Below are 21,155 nucleotides of genomic sequence, written 5' to 3'. Positions count from 1 at the left end.
ACAGATCCCCCTGTGGATCAGTTAAGTATCTATCGATCTATATGTCACTCTGTCAATGGTCAGGATAACATGTGTCCTTACCAATGCACCGCTGTTAAATGCTAATGGCTAACCGACATGGACGCCATCACTGGGTCACGTGGGGGCCATGCAAAGTGTAAATCCTCTCGTATGCGGTGGTGACATTTATGGGCCAAAAATGTGCTTTTCAGTTGATTATTATTGATTTATATTTACATTTAGCTTGTTTTTTTGACAAATACAATTGAATTGTTTTTGGTTTCCACCAGTGCCTGAGGCAAATAACCAGCTGGCTCCTCTGGGTTATCTGCAGCTAATAAAGCCCTCATTTCATTTTCATTTTTACTTCTCCTCCTCTTTGTTCTATTCTCTGGTTTGCCTTAGCTGGGTCTCTACTTTCTTTTATTAATTGTTGTGTTTAGGGCCACTTGGCTCTGCTGTGCCAGTGTGGCCTGATCCAGCTGATCCAGTATTGCTCGCGGTTGAGAGTCTCTGTCTCTCGGTGTGTTAGTTGGTTGTTGTGCAGTAGGTAGTGAGAATAAACCAAAACTAGGAGCTGAAAGATGCTAAAATGTAGGAGAGTGTGTGTGTGAGTGCAGTTGTGCGACCCTGTCCAGCTGGACATCACATGGACATACATGTCTGCACACAGCCACCACATCCCAGCTCCAATATTAAAGCTGCCTCACGATCCACATGTGATTATAAACATGTATAGATTTCCAATGTGACTGCACAGACGTCTCCTCACGGGAACAGCGATTCAGAGAGAGCTGTCTCTTCTGCCTCCACACTGTACTGAATCAATGTGTCGCTATCCAGGCAATAGCTTCAATATTCTCCCCTGCTCTGTTTCCAATTTGGTGCTCGATTGGAGACATCATTCTTCAGTTGTCTTCACAGAGAGTGGCTGTCAGTGGGGACGTTAGTCTATCCACTGGCCACTGGGCTGTGGAGGCGGTGCATGCAGGGCCTCTGGGTACTGAGGAGTACAGGCAGCTCCTTGTTGTTGTTTTTCTAAAACTCTCTTTTATCACAGGAGGTCTGTTAAACCATACAGCATTATATTTATATACGTTTCTATCCAGATGAATAAGAAAGCAGGAGGAGCATAGAACATTTTTAAAATCTCTTTAAATTTTTCTTATTTTGCCCTATTGTTATCCATTTTTTAAATATGCCCATAGCAACCAAGACCCACCACCTTCTGGTTTTTGTCTCCACGGGGTAATGGTGCCATGAGGATTTAATGGTTAAGTTCCTTTTCATGGATGTTTACTGGCTCCAGGTCTGATTGGTCACAATGTGACCAATTCTGTGTAAATCAGGAGGTTCGTGATCCCATGTCCCACCACCTAGACACTGTATGAAGATGGATGCCATAACAGCTCCCAAAAATGGCCAAGAGGCCACAACATCTGGGTCGCCCCCTGGTGGCTGGCTGCAGTATAGGTCATAAACCCTGCCTCCTACATGTTTCTGGTTGGGACATGGACCCATGGACATTCGTACGTCCTTATTATTGTTGGATGAAAACGGGGGGAGTAATGTCCCCCCAGGGTGTGGCTTTACCTCTTGGCCTCTACTGGACTCTTTCCAGCATGGCAGCACCCATAGGGAGATATTTTGGCCTCTGTTTTCTAAAACTAGTTGGTTAGGCTATGTAGAGAACATGAGAACCAGTTCTCTACCTAGCCCCCCACCCTCCAAGGCCTGCAAATATCACACTCCCTTCCTGGTGAGGGCAGGTGAGGACAGCACAGTGCTGAATTGTGTCGACCCTCCACAAAGCACACATCAGTCAGAAGTGGTTTGAAAGTCTCTTTGCATTCTGTGTCAAAGCGAATGAGTTTTCTTTGACAGTAACTTATGGTTTGGATCAAATAAATTGGGAATGCCTGCTGCCGCTCGGAGGAAATCTATTTTTCTATTTTTTTTTTCTTTCATAGGAGTCATTCAAGCGAACAGGTCAGTCCCACATCATTAGTTATTCAGCACAGTGGCAAAGCATATAAAATTCACATTCTGCCAGGCAGCGCAATCCATGAATGTTTGTGATATTCTACTGAATACATTTACATAACATCACATTGACATTCTTCCTACAGCTGTTGTCAGCAAATGATGGATCACTCAAATGCATGTCGACATGGAGAAATGTGCTTTGAAAAGAGCATTTCGGAGCTGATATTTTCCCTCTTTCCTTTGTCCCAGCTTCAACGAGTCCCATTCAGTAGAATAAAAAAACGACGTAGCTAAGCATTGTGGGAGTGAGAGCTTCAGTAGCAACATGTTCGTCCGGGGATGCCCGGCACATCTGCCAATCCCACATGTCACCCGCGGCCATGTTGGCATCCTGACACTTCTGACATTCATTTTGTGTTGCCTTTTAGTTTGGGAGGCTTTTACGGCGTGCGTGCGTGCTGTCACTCCGAGAGAAAACTGGAAAGGACAAAATGAGAGAAATCAAAATGTCAAGCTGGGGGGGTCACTGTGAAACATGACAGGGAATACTGTCTCTTTAGCACAGAGGGGCGCCGCGCCGTGGTTTTAATAAATGGGTTCTCTGACCCCGCAGAAATATTCATTCTCAGACAAGATGACATTTTATCTTCCTGCCGGTTGCCATGACACAAATGGCATTTGACGACATTACTGTTCTCTGTTTAAATGTTTCAATTTCAAACGTGCGTGGATAAATTACCGCCGACGACACTCGGCTCGCTCGGGAAGCTCCCGCTCCGACATGGATCCATGTTGGAAGCAACAGTGTGCGTATCTCACCAACTCACACTCAGGACTAACGCGTCTGATTAAAGGCGAGGGAGATATTGGAGGCGACACCCGCTGACACGCACCTCACACTTCCTGCAACACATCCAGTTCCCCGGGCGCAGGCAGCAGGACCGGATCCGGGCGCCTTTGTCCTCGCGGGTCGCTCCATGATGACTTCACCTCTGACTGTGCCCATCGCAGTCCTCATGATGATGCCTTCGCCATGACACCTCTGACAATGAGAGCTGAAAGCTGTGTGTGAGGTAGACACACACACACACAGTAAACAGTACAAAGATTTAAAGTGCTGGTAATCACGGACTCTGGGCCTGTTAAGTATAAGAAATATTAAGCATAAGAACATTCTGGTCCTACTTTTAGACCTGCAGCAGAAGCATTAAATTCATTTCCACCCTCATGTAAGTGACTTCTGATGATATTTGGAAGGTGTGCTAACCTTCAAGCGACACAGGACAAAAAGGCACACGTGGTCCTACAGCGGCCTGAACGGACTCTGAATTTACCAAGGTGCCACCTTGCGGTTTGGAGGACAACAAACAAGCTGGATTAAGCCAGATTGAGCGCGGATATGCCTGTGTGATTTGAAAATAGGTCTTAAAGGCTATCCGGATTCAATCCTACTCTAACTGGATTGACTTTCTCCGGTGTGAACTGGGCCTGTGCAAGGCAGACACACGGTTCCTCTCTGTCATGATTGATTCAGTATTTTTCTACTACATTGCGTTATTGATTGATTGTCTATAATTAAACAAATATTTTGTGGCACCAGTGGAAAATGTTCCTATTTCAAGACTTCGGCGACTCCGGCGTTGTTCTGCTCTGTAATAAGTTCCTGTTCTATGACAACTTTTTATATAACTTTACACAATTTAACTTTATATTTCCATTGAGCGTTGTCATAACTTTGTTTTGCGCTGGTTTTCCAAACACACAGAGTCCCACTGAGCAGCACATCATTTACCTTCCGCACTTTCTGTAATTCTGTTGAAGACTCATTATCTGAGCGCCACTCGTTGCAAAAGCACAGAAATTTCCAGCGGTGGAGTATTCCTTTGTCGGTGGCGAAATATTTCTGTGGTGTCTTAAGAGCTCATTTCAGCAACCTATTCCCCTACTTAGCCCGACCACATTGTTTGGCTCCATATCACATTTGACAGGCTTGTTTTTTTATGCCCCCCCTCCTCCTCCACCTTCTTGTTAATAACAATATGACTTGTATCCATGGTGCAGCGGGCACCACGCAGGATGTAAGTCCACTGTTATTTCCTGAGCAGCGAGCAGGACTGATAAACGGCAGTGATTTGCTCAGCGTTTGACAGTTTGCTTATTTCCTTTTCCCTCAGAGGGCCCCTCATCAGCTAATTTCAACATGGCAGCCTCAGAAGCGCAGGTCTTTGGGGAAATGTCATTTTTAATTAAATCCCAGGTCCTTTAAGATAAGCAGTTAGGCGTTAATTTCACCCAGGGCGTGACGTTGTCAGGAGCCCAGGAGCATGACGTATGTCTGTCAAGATTAATCATTATGCAAAAACGGCCCTGCCCCCCCCCCCCCTGCTTTCCCCTTCCAACAGCACAGCACCGTCTGAACAGTGCACAGGTGTCACATGGTCACATGACACACAAATGTGTTGATAATGTCAATCAGAATCAGAATCATGTTTATTGCCATGTAAGTGAAGAGGTTTCACATTACTAGGAACTTGCCTTGGTGATTGGTGCATACATAAAACATATAATAATTAACATGAAATAAGAAGCATGCATGGGTTAAAAAATAAAATAAGATAAAAATAAGATAAATAAGGCAAAATTAAAACAAAGTAATCTAAAAGTAAGGCTATAAATTGACATCCAGAACACGAGTAATGGTTGTAATGGCAAACATGGACCCTGAACAGGTGCCACATGGATCGGTGAGGTGGTACTAGTGAGCAAAGTAGAGCAAGATGGAAGTAAACAGTGCAAATAGTCATCATTGTGCAGTGACTACACTGAAGTGTCATTGTGAAGTGACAGTGCAGAGCGGTATATTAATTACAGTTCAACAGTCCAACAGCAGAGGGGAAGAAGCTGTTCTTGTGGCGTGAGGTTCTGGTCCGAATGGACCGTAACCGCCTGCCTGAAGGGAGTGGCTCAAAGAGTCCATGTCCAGGGTGAGAAGGGTCAGCTGTGATCTGAATCAGACATTCTTAGTAAATGTTAAAGGTCGGGTAGGAGATTTTATTCTGATGCACTTTTTGTTAAATTAGTGTAACTTCTCTTTACAATCCGATAGCAACTGATTAGTTCGGCAGTTTCTCTTTAAAACGAAGAATATGAATCATCTGAAGCTATAAAACATAAAAACATCAGCCAATCCTCCGGGTGGACCCTGTAGGAGTATTGGCTCCTCTTCCATGTGATTGGAGGCGTGGCTATAGGGTGAGCTCCGAGAGAAATGGGCGTGTGTTTACTTTGGAAATTTTATTTTTTTTTTTTTTTTTTTTTATTTTATTTTAGATACTGTATTAATCCCAGAGGGAAATTCGTTACGGCTGCTGCACAAGCATGTCATACAATGACTAGCAAGGCGCGCCACAGGCTAGGGTGAAGTGTCTTGCCCAAGAACACACAACAGTTGACACCACTGCGCCACTGTTGCCCCTCAAAGTCACCCTGGAGATGCCGGGGATTGAACCCGGGGCCTCATACATGCAAAGCATGCGCTCTACCACTGAGCTACATCCCCCTGTTGAGCTACATCCCCCCTGTTGAGCTACATCCCCCCTGTAAATCTGTAAATCTGGCTGACTCTCACTGAGTTTTCAAAATCTCCTACCCTACCTTTAAGTAATTATATGTAGAATAATCTGAAGTCATTTAAATGAACGTTTTTCGCTGCTAACAATGCAGCTATCACTGCAGACATGTAGCAGCTAAAGTAGCTTATATTATTCTCAACAGGTGGAGGAGACCAAAACAAACAGGGCTAGAAGGAGAGGCAACACTGGTGGTTTGCTAGGCAGTGGTGTAAATAGTGGACTTTTGCCAGCATGGCTACAATATGGAGTGAGTGTTGTAGATTCCTGCATGAATATGACTCCATAGATGTCCTGACCCTTTCCTTTAGAAGTCACTGGTGATGGCAAGCCGTCCTGGTCCAGATGCAGCAAAACAGGCCCAAACTGTGATACTAATACTGCCATGCTCCAGGGTCTTGTGCTGGAATGCTTCGTATTTGAACCAAATAATTATATTATTGACAGTTATTCAAGAACATTAAAGTGTAGCGTTCTACAGTCTACAGTCTGAAATGCTGCTATCATTCCCTTTACAATATAATTTATATTTTACTATATTAATTATTGTGTGTGCCTGTTAGAATCATTGTAGATCAGTTCCGGTGATACATTTAATACGTTTAATCAATAAATTAATCGTATTCTTTGGTCGTTGTGGCGAAGCTGTGCGCTCAGCAGCTTCGGCTCGGTTCGGCTCTTTCCGCCATGGCTTCGTCGCGCCTCGCCACATTGCCTCCATTTTGCCTCGGTGTGTGTATGTGTGCGGTGTAAACTGGAGTGAAAACAGGGGCGAACGCCGAGGCGCTGAGAACTGGCTACAGACATGGACGGGTAATGTTTCCACACTGTGCACTTTGCGGGACATTTGCCGGGTAGTAAATCAGCGCGGGGCGCCGGTTAGAAGAATGCGTCATTTCGCGGAGATGCTGAGGAGCTGCGGGTTTCCATAGCCACGCGCTCCCTATGCATTAAGGAAGTGTCTGGTGTTAGCATGCTGCTATAAGTTAGCTCACGTCTGTTTATCTCATTATTAACAGCGTTATAATGTGTCTGTCATTCAAAGGTGTAACGTGTGTGGTCCTGTGATGATTGCTAACGCTAGCTCCGTAATTCTGTATAGTTTACAGCAGCGTGCTATCGATGCAGCTAGCGAACTTTAGCAAAGCATTATGCTAACTATTGTACAGTACCATTGATCCTTTGTGTCGGAGCTAACTAGCTTTAGCTAGCCGAGTGATTGTGTGTTTTTTAATCATTCTGGGTAACACAAAATGTGTCGTAACTAAAAATCAACATGTGCCCACGTTCAAAAAAAAGCATCACAACGTTTAGCGTAGCGTTACGGCTAAAACGATTAGCAACGGGCTAATGTGTAACTACTGTTGATAAGTTGATTTTTGAGGTTCTGTACAGCGTCATATATGTTGTATGAAGTGTTTAAGGGTGTGTCGCTTGCACAGTGTGCGGATAGTCCACATGCTTTGGCTGCAGTGTGACCTCAGCTACTTAACACATGTGATGAATCATAAATGAGCCCCTTGGGAAGCGAATAGTGGGAACAAACAGCATGTCAGACAGATGATACTGGTGTGTTTAAAATGCATGTTATGTAGGCTACACATAATAAAAAAAGCATCCTACTCACAATAAACAATATCATGCCAGGCTTGTAGGTGGACTTAATGCACCGGAACATAAAGGGTTATGTAACAGTGGTCATATGGTCTTCTTCAGATGGTTTTGCATCACAATAGCTTGTTTACATTCATTCAAACGCCTGGATTTTGACCACGTTCCATGCTTTTTCTTTCAGCATCAGTGATGTTGCAGTTGGAGTGAAGGTGAGTTTTCTGCTTGGTGTTTTTTTTGCTGTTCACTACACAGATTACTGCCTTGGACATTGTAGGTGTAGGCAGAAAATAGTCAAGAATTCTTAGAGCTCTGTGTGTTCTGTTGTGTCTTCACATTTAAACATTCTTGATGGTTTTGTGCAGCAGGTTTAAACATAAAATACACAACATTAATGCTGGTGCTGTCAGGCCGACACAGACACAGCTGTGAGGAGAAAGCATACAACACCAAATATGGTCGCGTATAATATTTGATACATTCCGCTATAGGTTAAAAATTGGTTATTAACAATGAACATATAACATATGTGACAGTGGAACGAGACATTCCCCTGTCTGTACTGTTAACACACACACACACACATTTACGACAGATAACAAAGGGGCCACAGCATATGTGTAACAGCATTCAAAGCTGTCCTAGTTCTTCGGCCTGTTACACCTAAAAACCTTCCTCATTAGTTTGTGCCTTTGTTGGTTGGACTGATGCATTTGTGTATCCAGGAAATGTAGCTTCTAGCCCAACATCACCGCCTTTGCCCCTGTTTTGGATTTCGTAAGCTAATTGGAAAGTCAGGGGATACGTGTTTGAACTGATACGAAGGCAACAGTGCTGCCTGTGAGGAGGCGGAGGAATCGACTTAAAGATGAAAGAACGTGTTTCATTCTGGACCACAAGATTGTGTGTCTGCCCTGGGATGCATGAGTTAACTTTTTGATTTATAATTTAGAAACACTTGAATTTGGACTTTTACAACACTTTTCCTAACTATTTAAAATAAAAACTCACTAACATGGCTTTTATTGTGAATATTCTGGCAGGTGGTTACTGTAACAACAAGATGACCAAACAAACGAACAAGTTAAAAGTAAAAGTGTGTTACTGTAGGTTACAGTATCGATGCTAACAGTAAGAGCTGATTTTAACTGCATATCTTTTCACCTGTTTCTAAAGGTTTGCCATGATCATAAATGTTTATCATGCAAAAATCATAGAAACATCCTCTGTCAAAGGCGATCAAGTACAGCATATGTAGACAAAAACAGTCATTGTTTGCTTCACTGAGCATACACAAACAAACAAATACTCATTTAAATTGGGAGATAAAATATAAAATATTAAAATATGTTTGGCACGTGTCCCTCCAGATCTCCTGTTTCCTCGTGTCGGTGCATTGTTGCTCCAGTGTGTAACCTCATTTGTTGGGTGCCAGCTGCTTTTCAGTCTGCACAAAACAAAGTTAAAAGTCGTCTCTCGAAGGGAATCGGATCTGTCATAAAATACTGGATCCTCCATATTGTGGGTCTTTGCCGCACTCTTTATTTCATCAATATTTCACTGTCAAAGAGCAAACGGAGGGCTGCCAGCTGTTGGAAGAGGAATCATTTCTTGGATTGGTGTGTCTCGTGCACAGTGTGCTCACATTTTGGCCTAAGTCAGACAACTTTATTACCCTTTCAATTTATTTGTGTCATGTTGCCCTGGCCAGGGCCTGCAACATCTAGTTTATCGTAACCATAAAGAATGTTAGTGACAGAAGAACAATTGGTTCAAATTCAGTCAGACAGAAACAAGGAGGGGGTGTATGAAGCTATTATAAAGTTGTGTGTGTAATGGGTCCCTAGCCGCGTTCCTCGTCATCCCATCAGTCAGGTTTAAGAGCACAGGGCGCCCGGTAGCTCCAAGCAAGCCTTCTGGGACCAAGTATAGCTCAGGATGAAATGACACATCCTGACATCTTAAATTCAGCGAGATTAAACCCACACCGGTTAAAGGAGGAGCTGGGCCTCTCTTGTGCTGTTTTATGCCCCTTTCCACCTACTGCCTTTGTTCCTTTAAACTGTCTACAGAGACTTCCATTTTATTGTTGTCTTTGAGGGCCTGTCTGGAAAATGGAAATGGCGTCTCTGGCTTCTTCTTCCCTTCCCTCACAAATGTGTATTTTCTGTTTTTATTTTTTTACAGAGAGGATCAGATGAGCTGAGTATGTACAACAGTCCTAACTCTGGCATGAGCAGTATCAGTGGTGAGTTCGTTCCGACCACCCCCTGAATAAAGAGGGGGATTAATGGATGTTTGCATGAAGCCATGTGATGGGTAGTGGCAGGTGGAGTAACGAGGAATCAAAGGATTAATGGCTGCTTGGAAAGTGGAACAGGCTGCATGAGTTAAACTGTTCTCTCCCGGGATCTATTTAGTGTCTGAATAACATCGCGCTCCCCCAGTAGGTGGGCACCCACACACACCACAGCGTGGAAGCAGACATGCTGGATACATGCAGATTTTTAATGCCCTCGCTGTTTAGATGAGCATCTCAAAGGAAGCTGCAGAAGTAAGGACGACTATGAGACCTGTGTTTGTGTCACCACGCAGAGACGATGATCAGAAGACTCTGCCGAGTGTTAAAAGCAGACGCTACACAACCTCCCATCTGAGCCAATGTCAACCTGCAGACCTTTCTAATAAAGTGAGGTGGCATTTATGCTGCGTAGCTATCCATCTTAAATAAGCAGCTGTGTGAAGATGGATGGCAGATTAAAACGAAATATCATGTAGGTCAGGGTCAGAAAAGAAGAAGGATTGGAAACTGATAAGCTCTAACATTAAACTTGAGCAGCTCGGGTTGTTGTGCTACAAAAGCAAATCATTCAACTTTTCACCTTGTGTGACTCGGTCGCCGTGTTCCTCTCAGCACAGTGTCAGTCATCAAGAATATTGATGTATTGTAGATTAGTGGTTCAATTTAAGATGGTCTACTTTTATCAACTTCTTTTCACCAACCAGCAGAGTACGTGTTAACCAGACATGTTCCTCTGTGGTTTTAGACGACAGCATTGTGTGTTGTTGCTTATTTCATAATATGACGTTAAAACAACTTTGAGGTCTTAAGTGTTTCTGGACCACTGTAGGCTCGCATTACATTTGTCCATCAGCTGTTGTCTGTCTGAGGCCTTAATGACAGTCACCTCATCCCTGGATGCCTGTTATAATGGTCAAGCAGTTTAATACATTGAAGTTCTTGTAAATATTTAATTGTCTTTTGCTGCCTGCTGAGGACACATCCAGAGAACAGCTCCCTAAATGCAACTTAAAGCTGCTTGTTTTACATCGTTTCTTCAGTGATGTTGTGATGATGGAGGAAAATTAGAGGTATATTTAAAAAAAAATGTATTGTCACATCCAACAAACGTGATTGGAGAAGTCGAAAGGTTTGAAGAGAAGGACTCACACAATGATGTTTTTGTGCAGAATATAGAAATAAGTCAGATTTTTTCAACATGAATTATATTATAGGCTTTTGGTGTTTCTAAAAATCAAACATGCCCTTTAGTGGACCTAAATGTATGTTTATTGTACACACTTAACTGTGAGTTAACCAGTGCTTGTTCTGTAATTACAGATGGGGCATCCAATGGCAGCGACAGTAAGAAGCTAAGGGTGGAGGAGGCCCCACCATCCCGTGTGATCCACATTAGGAAGTTACCCAACGAGGCCTCGGAGACCGAAGTCATTGCTCTGGGCCTTCCCTTTGGCAAAGTCACCAACATCCTGACACTGAAGGGAAAGAACCAGGTGAATGGATGGAACGTGTGTCTGTGGAACTCCTGCTAGAACGCCCATGTCTTACTGTGCACACATTGAACCCTGTTATCGAGAAGTGCATCTGAAACATGCCCACAGACGCTGGCTGAAAGCTGTCTGTCTGCTGAGGACGGCTGTAGGAGATACTTGGCTTTTGTCCCCTAGATGCCTGTCAAGCACAGCAGCTTTGTTCTCCTAACAAAAGCAGTCAGTGTGTCGCTCAGTCCTGATTGACGGGCAGCTGCCTCATGACAATGTACAAATAACTTCATCAGCGCTGACTTCTGGCATCGAGTTGTTTTGTATCTTTACGGCTTGATATCTAGAGTTACACAACCAGTTTCAGGGAATGATCAGATGATGGCTTCTCGAGCGGAGGCAGTGCTGGGGCATTTATCAGGGCTGTTCTGTCTGCTTCCAGGCATTTTTGGAGATGGGGACAGAAGAGGCGGCCATCACTATGGTGAACTACTACTCCACAGTGTCTCCTCATATCCGCAACGTGCCTGTTTTTATCCAGTATTCCAATCACAAAGAACTCAAAACTGATGCCAGCAATCAGGTAAGCTATACCTTAAAAGTCACTCCATGCACACATGTGGGGCTTTCTGTATCGATGTATCGATGTATGATCTTCTTGCGTGAGAAGCTCCATGACAGTTGCATATATTTTGTAAAATGGGTCATCTTTTGTAGTGATGTTAAAAACAGGCCCTGACAGCTTGTGTTTGGTCGTAGCGGACCCAGGCGGTGCTGCAGGCGGTGTCAGCAGTCCAGTCGCCTAGCTCGGATATACAGGAAGTTCTGGCCGCCGCATCCAGTCCCGTGCTGCGGATCATCATCGACAACATGTTCTACCCCGTGACGCTGGATGTACTGCAACAGGTAGGCGGCAGCCTGCGGTTAAACAGAGCGTCCGTCCCTCCGAGCTGTTGACAGTGTGTGTGTGTGTGTTCTGTGCTGCAGATTTTCTCCAAGTTTGGCACAGTCATGAAGATAATCACTTTCACCAAGAACAATCAGTTCCAAGCCCTCCTGCAGTTCAGCGATCCTGTCAATGCACAGCAAGCCAAACTGGTGAGAGGCTATCTGCTCGCAGCTCCTGCTGGTCTGTGGTGCTGGAAGTGTTGATGGTTTGTTTTTTTCCTTCCAAGGCGCTGGACGGCCAGAACATTTACAATTCCTGCTGCACGCTGCGGATCGACTTTTCCAAGCTGGTGAACCTAAATGTCAAGTACAACAATGATAAGAGTCGGGACTACACCCGACCGGAGCTGCCAGCTGGGGATGGCCAGCCCAGTCTGGACCCCACAGTGGCTGCAGCCTTCAGTAAAGACTCCAACTCCCTCCTCGGTAAGATCCCAGGTAGATCACTTTTTATTTTTTCTTTATTATTCTTTGTAATTCTCAATGTATTAAAAACACATTATAATGGATGGAAATGAACACCAGACATTTGCATCCCTGCCTAAAGTTGTAATACCTTGCTTGAGTCCAAGTGCTGCTCTCCATTCCATGATTGTCTCGTGCACTTCCTGTCAGGAGCCCTGAACCCTCTGAGCGCGGCAGCGGCGGCTGCTGCTGCTGCAGGGAGGGTGGCCCTTGCTGGGCAGGCGGGATCCAGTGGGGTCCTTCTGGTCAGCAACCTGAACGAAGAGGTTAGTAACACACACACACACACACAGAAACACCAGTCTGAAGGACCAACTAAGGCTTAAACTCCATCATCCCCACCCACCTCCTCCACCCATCTCCTCTGTTTTTTTCTGTCGCTGGTTATGGTCTGTTGTCCATTTTACTGCCAGGATACATTTAGAAAGTTATCATACACATTTGGCTTGAATCTACTGTTAAATTAAACCACTTAATTTTGTGTTATTGTGATCTTGGACAATCTGAAAATAATTTCCAACAATCTGTCATTTGCACGTCTGGACAACACAGTTTTCACCATGTTTAATCCAACTGTTTATTTAGCTTGTTTTTCTGCACTTCATACCTCTTCATTCAGCTCTGTAGATGGTGATTTTTTTTTTTTCCCTCAAGATTCAATATTATTAAATTCTTGAACTGTAACCAGGACATAATTAATGTGGTTCAAATCTTTTAGGTGTTTTTTTCATGCTGTTATTCTGAGATCACAGGGTCTAAATCTGGTTATTTTGAAGCAAGAACAAAGCTTTTTTTCTCATGATAATTACACTCAATCCGGCTTGTTTGCGGTCCTTAAAACCGCTATGTGGCGCCTCGTAATATACAGAGTCCGTTCAGGCTACTGTAGGGTGCGCATGCGTCGTGCGTTTTCTTTTTTGTCCCGTGTTGCTTGTTCTTTCATTTTTCCCGGTTCAAAAAGCAGTTTATTCCTTTTTAGCCCTGTGGAAAATAAACTCGGGGCAAAGCTGTCGTAGTTCAGATGGTTGTTTACATACGGCTTTTGTACACGACCCGGACACTGTCCCCGTAAAATGGAAGCATCGCGTCGCTGGCCGCATTCGCTGGCTGCATTTGCGTTCAGCCCTGAGCCACATGTGAGCCAACTGCCCTGATCCACCTCCGAGAGGTGGATATAAATCAATCTGGATATAGCCGGATTCACGGTGTTCACACTCAGAAAAATCTGAATATATCCAGATACGGCCCGAATCCCGCTCTAGCCGGATTGATTTCCCCAGTGTGAACTAGGTAAAAGTTAGTTTTCTGTAGAGCGATATCTGCCCGACTGACAGCTCAGAAGCATCAAGCAGGCTGCTGACATACAAACAGTGCTGACATTACAGCAGTGCTGATGAAGTAACTGCACATATACTTTATGCCTTTATTTATTGTCATAAAATCAGTTGATGTGATCAACAAGTCATTTTCCCTCCATCCTCCTGTTATCAAGGGAGAAGAAGCTTTGCTGCCTTGTGATAACAGAACAGCATCAGACTAATGGCATGTAGAAAGTAACAGCAGCGGCTCTCCTGGGCTTCCAACAGTTTCTTCACTGTGTTTATTTGTGTCCCTCACATGCATATGGCCCTGTTTTTGTGTTTTATTCCCTCCCTTTGGTTAAAAAAACACATTATGCCCCCCAAGAAAGAACAGGGACGAACTGCTGACCCTTCCCCTCTCTCCCCTCCCTTCCTCCCCTCTTGTCGGACCGTATCTAACTCGGCTAACTGTCTCTCTTCTGTTTTTCTCTCTAAGCTCTCCTCACCTCTCCTCAGCTCATATGATAGCTCATATGAAATCATTCTGTGGTCTCCTAACCTGTGTCTCAGTCCTGGGAACAAACACCTGCCTCTCTGAAGCGCTTGCTCACTTTCTCTCCTTCCTCCCAGCTCCTCTGCTTTTTTTTTTTTTTCTCTCCTCCAGACTGTGACTTAAATAGCATCTAAAACTGTCTCACCTGATGTTTCTGTCTCTCTTCCTCATGTCTGGTTGTGAATGAGTGTCTCATCCTCGGAGCCCTTTGACAGTATCAGAGGATACTGTGCTTCTTTTGATCGGCCTTCTGGACTTGTGTGAACGCCACCTTCTCCTCCAGTGGCCTTCACATCAACTCTTGCATGCTCGATTGTTCTGCTGGAACTTTTCTCCCTGCATGGTCTCTTATATAACCCCCCCCCCCCACCTCCACCCTTCTCTTTGAGTCCCATTCTTCTTTGTGAATGGGTGATAGATCTTCAGATTTCCTAGCTGCTGCATGTTGTTTTTACCTCATTGTTATGACTTTATATTGCTGGTTTTATTATGATTTTGACATGAATGTACCTTTACCTCATGCTTGTCCAGGGTGAAAGACCAGTTATTTGCTGTATTTTGACTAAAGAAAGCATTGATCCAACCATTATCTCTGACCAAACTACCTGCATTATTCCAGTGTACTGACCTATATTTTATTTTTTGTCCCTCCCCCTTCTTCACTTTTTTTTTTTTTAAATTTCCATCAATTTGCACTTGCTTCCCTGTTCATCCCCATTCTCTCTCTCTCTCTCTCTCTCTCTCTCTCTCTCTCTCTCTCCCCTCTCTTTCTCGTTATCTCTCTCTCTCTCTGCCTCCTCCTCCACCCAATTCGTTGGTGGTTTTGGGGGGGGTATTTAATTTATTTTTATTTTTTGTTTTTTACATTTTTAACCTTAAATCATACCTCCTTGCTCCTTAACCAACCCTTCCTCCCCTCCCTCCCCCTCCATGACTCCCTCCTCCGCCGCCTGCTCCCCCTCCTCCATGACCCACCACCTTCCATCACTCTCCGGGGGGAAAACAAAAACCACCATTCCTCCTACCTACCTCCGTTCTGGATCGATCTGTCCATCTCTACCTCCGCTCCGCTCCGACTCTTCTACCTCTCTACCTGTCTCACGCTGCTTGTTGCTCTTCTCTCCCTCTAAAGATGGTTACGCCCCAAAGTCTGTTTACCCTCTTCGGTATGTTATCGTTAGCTCTCTCCTCTCTCTCTCTCTCTCTCTCTCTCTCTTTCTCTCTCTCTCTCTCTCTCTCTTTCTCTCTCTTCTGTCTTTTTCTTTTTTCTCTTTCCATTCTATCTTTGAGACCTTTGTTATTATTATTGTTATTATGAGTAGTATAAGTTAAAGCTTACACATGTTTATGTATCTGCACACAGTAATCTGTAATACATCTGCTCCTGTTTATAGGTTTGGGGTAACGTTTGTTATAGGTGCACTATTCTGTATCTGTTAAACAGTTAAATCCTTATTTTGCATGCAGTTGTTTTATTTATAGGCATCAGACAGCTTGATAGCGTTTCTGTTTAGAGGGTGCCTCTTCTCTCTCTTCCTGTTCTTTCTACACACCTCTGATTCTAGTGTAAACTTCTTGTGTGTACTCTGCTGTTCTCTCTTCCTGTCTTAAAATATCCTTGTCTGCAGTGCTAACTTTACTTGTTTTTATTTTTTCTCTAACTGTCTGCTTTCTCTCCTCCTCACCTCTTGTCCTGCCTGCCTGTGGCTCTAATGCAGGAGTGTACGGTGATGTCCAGAGGGTGAAAATCCTTTACAATAAGAAGGACAGCGCTCTCATTCAGATGTCAGACTCCAACCAGGCACAGCTAGGTGAGTAGTCATAATATAACCCAGTTCATCGTTGGCTTGTGTGCTGAGTTCTTTGAGTTCCACAGTCTTACAGTTCTTTCAAAGAAGATGTTTTTACGATAATTATTGATTTAGCACCCAATCTGTGATCTGTGCATCTCTACAGTGTCAATGTTAAATGTACATTTCAAAGTGCCGAACACTGACCTTTTTTTCTCTGGTCCAAGCGATGAGCCACCTGAACGGCCAAAAGATGTACGGGAAGATCATCCGGGTCACCCTGTCCAAGCACCAGACGGTGGCGCTGCCTCGCGATGGCTTGGACGACCAGGGGCTGACGAAGGACTACGCCAACTCGCCACTTCATCGCTTCAAGAAACCCGGTTCCAAGAATTTCCAGAACATCTTCCCGCCATCTGCCACTCTTCACCTCTCCAACATCCCGTAAGTACCAGGCCAGAAGGTGTTGTTTAGTCATGTTTCCTGTTCCTGACCGTGACCTGTGAACTTTCAACAGACAAGATGTGACAGAGGACAATCTGCGGCTGCTCTTCTCCAACACTGGAGGCACTGTGAAAGCTTTCAAATTTTTCCAGTATGTAGACCGATACCTACGAGTTGGACGTTTTTACTTGTGTCCTGTTTATTCTGAGGTGATTAAATTGTCGTCCTATGTTTCAGGGATCGTAAAATGGCTTTGATCCAGATGTCCACGGTGGAGGAAGCCACCCAGGCCCTGATCGACCTCCACAACTACAACATGGGAGGCAGCCAGCACCTGAGAGTCTCCTTCTCCAAGTCCACCATTTAAAGTGTGTGAGCCACAGACTCCTGGGTCGAGGAGGAACTGGTCAGAAACCTTTCAGACTGTGTCTGGACACTGGGGGGACCACGTCGATTGAATCAGTTCTGGTGTTGTTGGGGTTTTGTTGCTCCTGTCATTCCTTGAGAGAGACTGAAACTTCTTTTTTTTTTTTTTAAGAAAACAATACCGGATCCTCTCGGCTCTTCTTAACCGTACCTCCGTATTTTTTGTGACGCAGAAATGATTGATTGTTTTTGGTGTAGATCAGTGTTTAATTTAGTTAAAAAAGATACAGTACTCATGTGCCTTACTCGACAATATCAACTGTTTCTACAGCTGGACACGTTTGTCAGTTATCCTCCTGATGAGGCACATTGGTATTTGATATTTTAGGGGGTTACTGAGAATGCAAACTTTTCATCAGTGTTTGAAACTGAGCCGCGAACCAGGCGTGGCTTCCTTTTAGTTCCGGGTTTTTTCTTTCCTTTTTTAGTTGAGAGCAGAATATTCATGAAGCAACATGTACATGTTTTTACAGCAGCCTGTAACAGGCACTTAAACTTGAACTCCATTATTCCACAAAGTAAGATTGCCCCCCTCCCCCCCCTCTGATTTTGACTTCGCATTAGATAGCTAAGTATTTCTTTATCTGTGTTCTTGGAGCCTTTCCTGTTTTCTTTTCCATAGCAGTGAAGTGTTATTGTCTGTGACAATGTTTTTGAGCATGCATAGTGATGGTAGAGATCTCACGTTAAGGAAGTGTTGCATGCTGTGGAAGCAGTTACAAGAGTCCACTGTGATTTCATTGTCATGTGACGGTTTACTTGAGAGGGCTACTCAGTCGGACCAAAGTTTATGTGCCTTCAGTGTTCCTTTAATTCATTTGAACAAACAAACAGCATTTAAAGACACAGAATTGTTGGATTTTGGGGAGAAATGCCCAGAATTTTAAATGTTATGAGTTAATTCTCTCGTTTTTTTTTTTGTAATACCCAACAGAACCTCTTGACTATAGAGGCATTTGCTCAGAAATAATAGATATATATATTTTTTTCGTCCGAGTCCAATTTTATACAGCTCAAAATGTAAGGATTTGGTATGAAGGCGCAATTAAAAGAAATTCTTTTCTACCACGGGGAGCTGCAACTTGGGTTTCCTGCTTTTTGAGTTTTCCCCTCTCTCATGGTCTCTCTGGTGTATTCTGCATCACCTCTGTAGCATGCCTAAATAAAACTCTTCTGTAGCTCTGCACTCACCTCCTCTGTCTCTCCTCTCTGTTCTGAATCCATCTTCACTCACCAGGGTGGGAAGGAAGCCAGAATCCATTTTGGAGCCACTTGAAAACAAACTCTAATGAGCCAGATTGAGCCCTGTGATGGTACTAATTCACAGGACAAGAAGTACATTTTCTTGATGCGTTTCCCACCCTGCCAAACGACACAGTCTCTTCCTCTGATGTCTTGCTCTTCTCCTCCTCTGGTAGATGCCCATTTTCTAATCAGCCTCTAAGGGCCTCTGCCCTGCTGGCAATTTGTCTGGACTATCAACTCACTCTCACACCTTTATCAATCGCATAATCGGCCTCTGATGTTATTTTTCCAGGTGTATTAGCATACTGCCGGCTCTGGAGTCATGCAGCCCTACTTACAAGCATCACTAAAGGCTGCTTTTCAATACGTTTGCTACGAAAAACAGTCAAAACTCATACACCTCCATGTTAAAATATCCATTTTTTTCAACCTATATTTTATATTAAGACTAAAAATTATACATAGCTATGGTCATGATCCCTTTGGGTGAGCTGAGAATCAGTGTCCAGGATCTCAAGGGGCCCAAACCCGGACACCTGTTCCCATACTCTGTGTGTATTTGGTGTAACTTGAGCTCGTGAATCCTCAGTGTTGATTTTAAAATCTTATTTTTTTTCGAGTGGTGCCAAAAGTAGCCTCGTTATGCCAGGTTCAGATATAATTAAAATCATTACACGTTTCCAGCTCGATGTTGGCGTTCCTCTCTACTTTTAATTATGCAAGGCCCACGCTTATTTTTCCGAGGTTTGAGTGTGGTGCGTGGACTGAGCACGGGGCAGTGCATCCATCAACAGATCCACCTCTACTTCAGGATGGCCATTTTGTGTTGGCAGAAAATTAACGCTTAAAAAACAGAATATCCTGCTTTACATTAGTCAAATGTGACCGCCAATGTTCAATACACATACTTATAACAAGATGTTCCTTTTATTATATATTACTAATATATTTAAGATAATGGATACAATGACACTTTTATACAACAAAATATGCTGTTTTTGTGCAGGTTACAGCTGCAGATAAAGAAGTTTGAATGTTAGGAAAACATTTTTTCTCACTTTGAATTGTTTCATGCCGTCCACAGCAAAATCCCTTTTCTCATCTGGCCTTAATTAAGCAAAATCGTTGCTGTTCTAGGCTGTAAACATGACTTCTGCTGTACATTTTAACATGGAGGTCTATGGGGAGTGATTTTTGGAGCCACCCTCAAGTGGCCGCTCCATGAACTGCAGCTTTTGGCCTCATTTGTCTGTTTCAGGTTCCTTTTGACGAGCGAGCAGCCACCATGTCCATTTAAGTTAGCATTCAATCCTGAGTCTGTTACACACTGAACTAAAACACTTTGACCCAGCAGACATGAACCCCTGACGACTGCGGTCAACCGAGCTTCAATTTGCGGCCGTCTCCAAACGTCTGGAAATGATGAAGTTGCTGGTGATGTGTTGATGTAAGCAGGCGTTGTTCCATCAGGGACCGGGCCCATCGGCGTGACTTTGTGATGATGGACGTTCTGTCAGGCGATGTCTGATGAAGATGACGCTGCGAGTTCAGACCCTGGGACCAGGCAGATGACGCGATCCATCATCGCACAGACGCTCTGCTGCGTACCTACAAATGCAAGGAGCTTTTATTTTGTAACCTCTCAGTGGGAAGTGCTTGTGTCCTGGATCCCACTCTCTAAACAAAGATGACATGATGTATCAAGGCAAACTGGCAGCGCTAATCAATAGCTGCTCCGGTCAATGCATCACCGGGGCAGGACGCAGTGTTACTGCTCTCCATCAGTCTGCCCACAGACGACGGGACAAAGGCTTTTCTCCCATGGGTTTAACCCCCTCATGGGTTTCCTCACTATTAAAATCTTAGCTCTCTCTAAGTGATGAATTGCTCTTGTCATTTGGGACTAAATAGAGGAGGCAAGAAATCATCAGACTGCTCTGCAAAAACCATTTTCATTTTCTGTAGGCAACACAATAATCATTTGTATAGACTTTGTCACATAGCGGATTTACGCTGAAAGCTACAGGCATGTATTTGCTGTTTATATAATTAAAGATCTCGTCAAACACTTCAAGGCTCTTCTGCCATGCACAGTTATTTTGGGTCAGTGAGGCCACTCACCGCAAGTGTACCAGCTGCAGAAATCTTACAAGCCAGTGATCCTCGTGAAGGAAGTGGTTTAAAGATTTGGCCGGTTGGACACGTCTGCCAACAGCCTCTGAGCTGGAGGATCTCCCTGGAGAAGCTGGAGGAAGTTGAAGACAGCAGGGAAATCTTGAGGGTCTCTCGTTTCCCCTGTTGCTACTAAGACCCTGGCAGAGTAAGTGGTGTGAAATGCTTGGACATCATATGCCAAAGGGTTGAGCGTTGGTTTTGCTTTACTTGACCCAGCTTAGGGGGTCCACTAACCAGAAGGTTTGAGGATTGATCCCCAGGCCTTGCTTGTTTTGAGACTTGACCTGAAGCTGCTTCCTGTGGTTGCATCGTTGATGTGTGCAAATGGGTGGACGTGAAGCCCCGCAGGGAGCTTCACCTATTGCTACCACAGCCCTGAAAGGGACACAGTGGTTTGACTGTTTGGACATCTTAGACCTGACATCAGTGGCTGGTTTTGCTTCATCTTATCTAGATACTTAGTTGAAGAGAAGAACTGAGGTGTGTTTGGTGTTGAGTTGGACCAGATGGCTGGAGATGGTTCTTGCTGTTGGGATCTGTTGGGCATAAGTGGTGTAGATCTCACTCTATCTAGGACTAATTCAACTCTGAGAGCTTTTGAGGTTCTGCAGCTCCACCAGGAGAATCTGGAGGAAGCTTCTGGAGGCTGTTAGATCTGTGAACTTCTTGTCCCCCTGGTTCTCTCTAGACCCTGATGGACTAAACAGACTTGTCCATTCAGAGACATAAGACTGATATTGTGTCTAGGTTTCTCTGTGTTCTGGTGCCTCTGAGGCTGACTCAACGACACATTCACAAG

At 44.2% G+C, this 21,155-nt stretch overlaps 1 protein-coding gene and 1 non-coding gene across 4 annotated transcripts; one reads left to right on the top strand and one right to left on the bottom strand.

The window, feature by feature from the left end:
* Positions 1-5,473: 5,473 nt before the first annotated feature.
* trnaa-ugc (transfer RNA alanine (anticodon UGC)) lies at positions 5,474-5,545 on the bottom strand. The gene has a single exon. It is a non-coding gene; the product is annotated as a tRNA-Ala (tRNA).
* A 745-nt stretch (positions 5,546-6,290) lies between these two features.
* Positions 6,291-18,126, top strand: LOC114453131 (polypyrimidine tract-binding protein 2-like). 3 transcript variants are annotated; one of them, XM_028432819.1, is made up of 14 exons: positions 6,291-6,428; positions 7,411-7,438; positions 9,414-9,432; positions 10,849-11,021; positions 11,452-11,592; positions 11,769-11,915; positions 11,997-12,107; positions 12,185-12,395; positions 12,573-12,688; positions 15,409-15,442; positions 15,995-16,087; positions 16,294-16,510; positions 16,584-16,661; positions 16,748-18,126. In XM_028432819.1, the coding sequence occupies exons 1-14, from the start codon at positions 6,421-6,423 to the stop codon at positions 16,875-16,877; spliced, it is 1,506 nt and encodes a 501-aa protein (XP_028288620.1). In that variant the 5' UTR covers positions 6,291-6,420; the 3' UTR covers positions 16,878-18,126. The 3 variants fall into 3 exon arrangements, with proteins under 3 accessions (XP_028288620.1, XP_028288619.1, XP_028288618.1); XM_028432818.1 differs by having other exon boundaries at positions 9,414-9,474; positions 12,185-12,383; XM_028432817.1 differs by having other exon boundaries at positions 9,414-9,474.
* The last annotated feature ends 3,029 nt before the right edge of the window (positions 18,127-21,155 follow it).

The sequence above is a fragment of the Parambassis ranga genome, chromosome 20 (assembly GCF_900634625.1).
Source record: "Parambassis ranga chromosome 20, fParRan2.1, whole genome shotgun sequence".
Taxonomy (NCBI): Eukaryota; Metazoa; Chordata; class Actinopteri; family Ambassidae; genus Parambassis; species Parambassis ranga.
The sequence above is the reverse complement of the archived record's forward strand: the minus strand, read 5'-3'. Positions and strand labels throughout refer to the sequence as shown.

Bases quoted from the DNA above. Each gene is read 5' to 3' on its own strand.
- LOC114453131 (XM_028432817.1), top strand. The intron at 9,475-10,848 runs GTGAGTTCGTTC...CTGTAATTACAG, and splicing joins TGGCATGAGCAGTATCAGTG to ATGGGGCATCCAATGGCAGC. The intron at 16,088-16,293 runs GTGAGTAGTCAT...CTCTGGTCCAAG, and splicing joins CTCCAACCAGGCACAGCTAG to CGATGAGCCACCTGAACGGC.